The sequence below is a fragment of the Gekko japonicus genome, unplaced genomic scaffold (genome assembly GCF_001447785.1).
Source record: "Gekko japonicus isolate JY-2015 unplaced genomic scaffold, Gekko_japonicus_V1.1 scaffold826, whole genome shotgun sequence".
Classification (NCBI taxonomy): Eukaryota; Metazoa; Chordata; class Lepidosauria; order Squamata; family Gekkonidae; genus Gekko; species Gekko japonicus.
This window is the reverse complement of record NW_015177033.1, coordinates 348,629-358,361: the sequence shown is the minus strand read 5'-3', so window position 1 is coordinate 358,361 and position 9,733 is coordinate 348,629. Positions and strand designations below refer to the sequence as shown.

General features: G+C 41.7%; 1 protein-coding gene across 1 annotated transcript in view; it reads right to left on the bottom strand.

Annotated features, from left to right (window-relative positions):
• The window catches only part of RIMS1 (regulating synaptic membrane exocytosis 1), a 517,496-nt gene that overhangs the window by 268,493 nt on the left and 239,270 nt on the right, over positions 1-9,733 (bottom strand). Inside the window, exons 8-9 of the mRNA XM_015427952.1 lie at positions 6,955-7,295; positions 4,201-5,072 (exon numbers count right to left, since the gene is read on the bottom strand). Of these exons, the coding sequence (XP_015283438.1) occupies positions 4,201-5,072; positions 6,955-7,295 (1,213 nt within the window). The remainder of the gene's footprint in view (positions 1-4,200; positions 5,073-6,954; positions 7,296-9,733) is intronic.

Here is a 9,733-nt window from a genome sequence, read left to right as displayed (position 1 = left end):
AGAGGAGGACTAGTATATATTATAAGGTTGTACTATATCTTTTGAGAATCTATGGAGATGATATTTGACATTTTGTTCTCTTATATTATGAATTGTGACTATGATGATTAATATGTATGAAGAAATTATTGTAATAATATTTTTCTAAATATATAAAATTATTTATGATAGGTTATAATTCATCTGTGCACGGTATCTGTTGTATGTTGGTTTATATTATACTCTACAGGGCAAACGGAATCTTTATGAAAGTGGTTTAGATCAGGAAAGTTGTTCAGGGAAGGTTTAAAAAATTGTTTTCTCCAGATCTCCAGATTTAATTCTCAGATCTCCAGATTTAATGCCCAGGGTGTCTGCTTTGATATATATAATAGAATCCAGAAGACTCTGATCAGAGATCTCTTGTGACATGTCTAATTTGGCCCTTAGATCCTTCATTCTTTAATAATAATGAACATAATTGGATTTGATTGCTGTAAAGCGCTAAGGCTTAATTTTGGATCCTTACATTCAATTTTTACCTCTAAAACATAACTATTGTGAATGTGGGGCATAGTTCTGAAGATGTTTTCCTTGTAAAGCTCATATCTGGTTTCAGCTATACATTTTTCAAATCAGTCTTTCCAAATTCCAGTTTTTTTCTATGTTCGGTAGAGTTTTACAAGACTAGGATTAATTTCTGTGCAGCATGGCCATACAACACAAATGAAGGCATGAAAACATCTGCATCAAAAATCACACTGCATCACTTGCATGTCTAGCAAATCTTTCAAAAGGGGAGTTTCCAAAACAGCTTACAATAAAACATAAAAGTCTGCAGTTCAAAGATGGGGGTGGGACAGGGAGAGTCAAAAGTCCTGCTGAACATATCCAAATCTTTAGATATTTCAAACCAGGTTGCCTGATTATGGCCCAAATCAGGCCTAGACTACAGTTGCAGCATAATGAGGTGTTAGAATGGGATGTACCTAGAGATGCCAGCTATGAGTCATCAGCTAGTGGGAGAAAGAGGGTGGTGGGGTTCGGGGAATTTTCAACAGTATTTCAGAAGTGATGTTAACATGTCGCAGCAGCACAGTAACATCACTAACAGTTATTTGTCAGAAATGACGTCATGCCACTAATGCAATGCTGATTTTCCTGGACATTTGTCTCCTACAACCCAGCTGAATGGGAGTAAGCACAGTGGGTGGAGGCTCGGAGGTTTGCCTAGGTATAGCACTTGAGACTGTAGATGGGGATATCAATCCTTATACTGATAGTGAAGTTGCCCCCATGAGTGCGGATGCGGGGGGGAGGGAGGAGACGGAGCTCTTCCCCCCCCCCGTGAGTATCGCGGGTCCCCCTCTTGTATATCTAATTCTCAATGTGGCCAGATCTCTGGATACTAAAATCAGGAGACTGAAGCCATGAACAGACAAGACAAATCTTTCTACAACCCTGAAAAATCCTCAGGTTTGCAGAAAAATCTGAAATCTTTAAAAAAACAACCACATTTGAGGGTTAAAACCCTCCAAAATGATAGAAGCAGCACCTGTAGCTTTAACAAAGGAATGTCTTCTGTATCTGTCGCTAGGCAACCACAGCAGAATTGCCAGCCTTGAAACCTTAGCATCTGTCAGTAAAAGGCAGGGAGGCACTTTCTAGTGCTGTCTTGGCATTTGAAGGGGGACATATTGATGCCAGGCCTGACAGCAACCTCTAGATAAATTGCTACCCCATGACTTGCATGACTCGCCCAGGCCCAACTGCTTGCTACTGTTCAACAGCAGCCACTTCACATTAGCCTGTGTTGTGTTGTGGGCAGTATTTCAGATTAGGATTTGGGAGACACAGGTTTGAACCTACACTCCCCTAAGGAAGCATATTGGGTGACTTTAGGCCAGTCATACATTCTTAGCCTAAACCACTTCACACGGTTGTTATGAGGATAAAATGGAAGAGAGGAGAATGATTTAAGTTGCTTTGATTCCCCATTGTGGACAAAGTCTGAGTATAAATGAAACAAATTATAAACATAGATGAAGATGGGGTATAGATAAAAGGTGGATTAGTTGGTGGGTGGGAAGGAGAGAAAGAAGCAGGGAAAGGTGAGGATATGGGACTGCCTGGAGGAGAGAAATAGTGTGGGTAAGGAATAGGGGGGTAATGAAGAGCCCCCCCACAAGTCCTTGCAGGTCCATAGCCTGTCATGTTTGCATTGCTGTCCTATGTAAGAAGTTCCAGAAAATAACCAAATAGCACAACTAGGAGAAAAGTTAGGATATAATTGTTCGTTGTTTGCATACTGTGTTAGTTTTCAGTTGTAGGGAATTATTTAATGCAAAGAAACTCAGAAAAATGTGATACCTGCCATTTGAAGAGGCATTGTATTTATTACCACTTCATTATTTATTTATTTATTAAAACATTTATATCTCACCTTTCCTCTTGGTTCACAGTAGCTCAGCTTACTTCATTCTGATGCACTCAGATCAGGACCATGGCAGGCAGGGAGAGGGGACTTAAGATTTCCCCCTGTGCTGTTTTCTGACCTGAAATAGCCCTGTGAACTCATTTGCTCTAGTAGGGACACATATGAATAAGAACAACAGCTCCCTGGGGTAATTTCAGGTCGGGAAAATGGGAGAAGGCTTGAGCCCTCTCTCTCTATACACAGCAGCACCACCCAAAATCAAGCCCCAAATCCTTGAGAATTAAATTTCAAAAGGGAACTCTAGGTGAGTATCATGTTTGACAGGACCTGGGATGGACCTGAAAGGAATGTAACATGCAATTAGGCCTTCCGGTTTAAAAAAGACTTGCTTCTCCTAGATTTTGCCATAAAAATTTGGTAATTAAAACTGATTTCACTGAAAAAAAGTTAAGTATATGCTTAACTCTCCAGAATCAATTAACACACTTAAGTTGCTTATTTGGTACATATTCTGCATTTCTTGCAGGGACCTTGGGGCAAGACAGAAGAATTTACAACTATCCTCACAAAAGTTTTGTGACATATGATACAAATGATGACTTGTTTGCAGTCTATCAGCAAACAACTACACAGTATTGGGGATTTGAACATGGTCTTTCCACAACCTTATCCAACACTGTAGTTCTTGTAACAGAGTAACTAACATGTCAAAATTAAGTGTGAGTGCCTGTGTGTACAATTCATGAAAAAAGCCATATCTTTCAATCTTTTAGTGACCTTTGGGAGACCTGCAAAGTGAGATGACAAAAATGTTCTGCCATTCTGAGTGTAGACTAGAATCACACGTCTCACTCCATTTTTACAGTGTTACAACAGACAAATCTGATTGGTGACATGGAGCCACATAACCACATGGGCTACATGATCCCAGTTAGCACGATCATGTAGCCAGAAAGGAGAACTACCACTGTTTAAAACTTGTTGAACTTGTTTTTAAAAATGGCACAACAGCAGCTGACAAGAGGGGCTGCAAACAAGAGTCATTTTCATTAAAATAGTATAGAAAAGTTAAGGGTTTTGTTGCAGGGGAGGGGTGTCCCTCAGAGAATATTTCAGGTTTTACAGCACTTCTTTTTGCAAGTGGCTTATCTGTAATTTTGCAATATACCACAATTTAGCCTACATACCCTCAAATTAAGTCCTACTGTTGACATCAGCATGTAAGGTGAGGAGAAAAGCAGGGAAAGTCTCCACTTGTGTTTGTTGGCACACAGAAACCTAACAATTCTAAAACAATCTGACATGCATCTCAGGGGAAAACTAGAAAAGATCATTTCTTTTATTTAATGTTTTCTAAATCACAGCAATGGAGATCATTTTTTTAAAAAATTCCACCCATAATATTTCCCTCAAGTATATCATCCCTTGTAGTCCCCAGATAGAACAAGAGTAAATATGCTTTCTCTTCTCTACCAGGACCAATTTATATGAAGCAAATGGCACAGAGAGGAAAGGAATTAAGCCCCTTCTTGCCCAGCACTGGGGTCTCAGTCTTAATTGTGCCCCATACACTGCTTTATGGAAATGATGAAAAATCCAATCACAAATCTCCATCACCTGATGTAGTTTGGTCTTTACAGTTAAAAGCTATGGGAGGGAACTATAATTCTAGCTTAAGCTCCTTTTCCTTTGACGCAGTTTCAATAAATCATGACAGGAGACATAATATTTTCCACATAAAATACATACAGATTTATAACAGTTCTTTGAAAAATAACTCTTACCTTTTTCACTGACACTTTCACTCTCTATTTCCACGTCATCACAACTGGTATATTCAGGTGTTGACGCTCCTTCTTCCTCAGAGCTGCTGACTGACATTTGCCTTTTCTTTCCACCCCGTTTCGATCTATGAGGCTTTGGAGGAGATGGTCGCACTGATTCTGACTGGTCAGAACTAAGGGAATCATTCCTTAGCATGGTCTCCATTTTCTCCCGCTTTGCTTTCCGAATGAGAATAGCAGAGCTAGGATCTAGGTTTTTTTTAAAGGGATCATGGTTTTTTGATTCTAAGTGCTCTGGAGGAACCACACTATGCCTGGGAGTTGGTGGGCTATGATTAGCTAATTGTTTAGAAACAGAAATCCTTACATCACCTGTTCTTTCTATCAAGTATGCTCTCTGAGTATCCAAGTGAGATTTTGTGTCCTGAGTTCCTTGCAACTGAGAGTGATTTCCTAGTTTATTCTCAGATACCTCAGATTCCTCGACTTCTGTATGTGGCAAGGCAACATCACTGTGTCTTCTTTCATGCCGTGCTTTTGAAACTTCTGCATGCATACGCATCTGTTGCTCCTCGGGGTGTGGTTTCACAGGATACCTTGCTAGATTGGGATCACTCCTGTATCGAGTGTGATAGTCATCTTCTTTCCTTTGCTTCTCTTCCTCTATAGCCTTGCCTTCCTCAAATTGTTTTGGAAAGTCTGAATAGTCCTGAGATCTCCCTTTCTCTAATCTTCTACCATCACGTCTTTCTTTAAATTCCCTCTCATCTGCTTGTCCTTCACCCTGCTGAAGTGAGGATTTGGGCACACGTTTGCGCTCACCTTTTAGACCTCCTTTCCCATTTTGTTCAGAACCCACGGGTGCTTTCTTCCTGATGTAAAGGGGAAAAAATAGAAAAAGAAAGTGACAACTTCCAGACACCAATAAAATGGCAAGACACAAACACAGATTGTATCTCTACACATATAAAACAAGCACAAACGGTAGAAAAGGTTGAACCAAGGTTTATGATTTATTTAAACTTTTGCCAGTGTTATCACCGAGTTCTCAATAATGCATTTTTCAAATTATAATCATTTTTCACAGTAATCACTGAATTAGTTGTAGATTTTCTGGGTTGTATGGCCGTGGCCTTGGCATTGTAGTACTGACATTTTGCCAGCAGCTGTGACTGGCATCCTCAGAAGTATAACATGGAGTACTCTCTGTGTCAATGTCAGAAGAAAAATGGTAGGCAGGTAATTTATATCTACTCAGGAAGGTGGGGTAGAGCTGAGTCATTATCTTGTAAGAGTTTCCCAGGCTGAGACATGCAAAAGAACCTCCTCATGAAAGCCTTCAACAATAAATCACTGAATTGTTGAAAAATTCAACTTTACTTTTGAGAATGGGCAATCTATTAAAAGCCAAGTCATTAAAAAGTTTATTTAAGACCAGGCACTACAAGTCTAAATATTTGCACCAGTAAGATTCTCTGCTTTGCTACCCATATAAACGAATGAATCTACCTTCCACTTCCATATATTTTTAACAGGCCTTAAAAAAAAACTGGACACTCTTCCTCACGTTACAATGTATATGCATCCTCATTACACAAACTTTACTTGTTTGTATGAAACTGTAAACTAAGAAACAATTCTTAAGTTATCTTTGAATAGAAATTTAACAGTGTCATTTTAAGCAGAGGGATACTCATGGACTTCAATGGGCTTAGAAGAGTGTAATTGTGCTTCAGAAGGTATGGGTCTGTTAATATTCAAATACTGCAATGCTGAGGACCTGAAGCAAGAAACCTGTCCACTGTTGGTCAGAAAGCAATGTTCCTGAGTCAAGGTTGTGGCACAATTAAATTATACCTGAACACCATGGTTTATAAAAAAGATAATCTAAAGAACTCTTACCCCTTACCTTGAATATCACTAAGAAACTACTGCATCTTCTAATCACCTCATGGTCTTCCCAACTAGTAAAGAACAATATATTCCTGACTGGCCAGCCACCTTCGGGCAGTGGCTAAGTTCCAAGGCAGCAGTGTGAGCACACAGTACAGAACACAGCATACAGCCAAAGCACAGTTTTGCTGTTACTGCTGCAGTTTATGCTACCAAAGGGACAGCTAGTTTTCATTTTCAAAAAAAGTTGCTTTGGCAGAAACAGGAAGCAAAGCATTCCAAGCACATGCGTGGTTCTTTAACAAGCATGCATGTCTGTTCTTTGGATTCCAGGCTGTATTGTTTTTTAAGCAGCAGATTTACCTTTAGTATTCACGTGGATCTGTTTTGTATTCATCAATTCACTATAGACAAATATCATCAAAAAACCCCTCTCAAACAAGGACTATTCATGTCTTAGAAACTTAACCATGCACAAAAGGTAAGCAAAATTTAAAAATCTTACCTATATGTTTGCACATTAAAGCCTGTCTGTTGGTTCTATGAAGGATCAAAGTCCATTTTCTGAGAGCTTTCTTTAATCCATCACCCTCCATATGACTCTCAGTTCTTGGTGGTACTGGCAGCTGCTACAATCAACCTGAGCATCCCCCTTACTGCTGCTTTTGCCATAATATAAGGAGAGCAAGAACAGAGAAGGCCACCTGCCACCACCCAGGGCTTAGCCGCTGACAGTGTGCCTTTGCACATTCTACGAAAGCATGACCAAAACTCACTTAGCTTTCATATTTATGACAAGAGTCCCCAATGTTTAATATCTCTGCTGCAATCCTCCCCATAGTAATGTGGGCAAGGCATTACCTCTCTTTCGGGGGTTCACTTCTAGATCTTGATGAAGTTTGCTTCTGCTCCAGGCCCATAGCTTGCTGTGAAAGCTCTATGCCTTTCCTTCTGTCAGGCTGCACAATAGAGGATATTTCCTGCGAAGAGGCAGCTGCTGTGCTAAGGGGTGTCTGAGACCTTGACCTTTCTTGAAGTCTTGCTTTCTTTTCTCTAGGTGCATCTGAACTGCCACCAGTAGCTGTATCACTCAGTGTTCCATCCTGACTTGGAGGCTGTTGTGGACCACTTCCAAAAAACCACGCTCCAGATTTTGTTAAGATCTCTTGTTGCTTTCGGCATAAATTGCATACCCACATAACCTAGATTTTAAAAAAGAAAACAGCAGTCTGAGTACTGATTTCTAAATGGCTTGGATTCCTAAACATTCAAGAAGAGTTGATTTCCCTTTTGTATTGGTGCTCATGCTCAAAACATGCTTGTGGAGTGTGCTAGCCTTACTAGCTATAACTGAAGGCACTAGAAGAAAACATTTCATTAAGATTGCACTGGACATTCATGTTCTATCGCTAACATTACTTTCAGTAGCTTTGATGTTGTAAATGTGCAAGGACCCATGTCAGTGAACATTTGCACAATGGTGGAATGAGTGTATTTTTGTTTTGCTTTTTAAATACCAAACCAAGTTTCACATATGATCTGATATGATATGAAGCTGAACTTTGGGTTACAATATTCAGATGCAGAATTTTATCCCATTCATTAAGGGTTATTAAAGACTGAACAAATGTAGATGAATTTTTGGTACTCTTCCAATTGAACATCAAACCATACACATACAATCAATTGTCCATTTATGTTGACTACATTTCCATCTCTCCCCAATGTGATATGCACAAACCCTATGAGTTCTACTGATGTAGATCAATATATAATTATGAAATTAATAGACTGAAATTACATTTTGTGAAAAGAATACAACAAAAAAGAAATATCAAATGTATATCACAAAGGATGATAGTATGTTGTCAAGTTCCAAACCAGCACTTGACTTCAAGGTCATTATCAGTAGATTTTAAAAATAAAAATTCTCTCAAGTAGACTGGATAACAGCAATATACATGAAGGGCAGATGCTGGACCTGAGGATTAAGCAGGGATGAAGGCAGCTGCACCATAAGAGAGAATACAGCAAAGAAGCACAGAAATCCCATGTAGACTTACTCATCAGTAAGTCTAATTAGAAATAAATGGGGGCATACTTGCCATAAAATGTTATTTGTGTCAACACACTAGTAACATAAACAAGAATAAAAATAAACAGAGTCTTAAAGCCATTTCAAACAGAAAGCCATTCTTCATTTATATACACACACACATACACTATATATATACATACACTATACATATATAGTATGTATGTATGTGTATACACACACACACACACACACACACACACATATATATATATCCTGTTTTGGAATGGCAAGATTCGATGCGCGCCAAAATCAGTTGGCTGCCTGAACTGCCACTCAGAAGGTCACTGGCTCCATTGCCTGAGTCCCACCCACGGCCCTGCCACTGCAACCGGCCCCCTCAGAAGATGGAGACTCAAGCCCTGCTGCTTCGGTCTGCTGCTCCACCCAGCCCGACCTCAGCTTGCGCTGAAGCCGGTGCCTATAGCAGTGCACACCGCTGCCTGCCCCTGTCCACAGCCCACTGTTCATTTGTGAGGAGCCATGCTTGACCCGCCAACACTCCAGGTAGCCGCCACCGAGCAGCCTACCGGGAAGTTGGGTGGGAGCCAGGGAGCCGCTGCACCGCACTGAGGGATAAGGAGGAGGAGGAGGCAGACAGGGGGTTACCGGAATGGTGCTGCCACCACCACAGTTTTCACTCACCGAGCCGCCGCCCAGGGAGGCAGCGGCTCTGGTCCTGCCTGATATGTGGCAGCAGTGGGCCAGTGGGGAGTGGCAGCAGAGGAGGTGTGATCCACCCAGTCCTCTCTGGTGGTGCCACACCATGCCACTCCCTCACTCCCCTTCCACCTGGCCAGACCGACTCTGTACCGGCTTCGAGCCCCACATGTGGTGGTAGAGGGAGTGGGGGAGCAGCACTGTGGTGAGGCACAGGCCGCAGTTCAGCCTGGCAGCCTGGGCGGGTGGCCTCCAGCAGACGGGGGGCAGCAGGCTCCCCATCCCGCCCAGAGCAAGGCCTGGTCTCCTGGCCACAACACTGGTCAGTGCAGCATGGCTCCCATCCTGTGGTAGCCTGGCCATGGCGCTCAGGCAGAGCTGCCGAGGGGGGCAGCTGACTGCTGCAGGCCAGAGCACCCTCCCAGACCCTCTTTCTAGAGCTCATTTCAGTTATTTCCGCAACAGGTCTTATTACTAGTATATATAATAATTCTGTTTTGGTCGTGGACTCTCCTGAACATTCCACATGCTTCCAAATTAGTTGGTTCCCTGATTTGTCACTCAGAAGCTGTCCCTATCCACTGGCTGCATTGCCTGAGTCTTGCCGCCAATATTCTAAACAGTTTGCTGTTCCTCTCCCCTCAATAGCCAGTCGGAATACAGAGGTCATTTGCATATGTGGCCTGATTGGCCTTTGCCTCTAACATTCTAAACAGTTTGTTGTTGCTGTTGGGAGTCATTGAATGTGTCCTGAAGTAAAATACATATCCCAGTCTTCCCTTAAATGGTCACTGGAGTTGCCAATCTCCCTGGGGTGCCTGGAGATCTCCCAGAAATCATCATGTTCCCCAGTCACAGCACATCATTGTCCCGGCCCTGACAAGG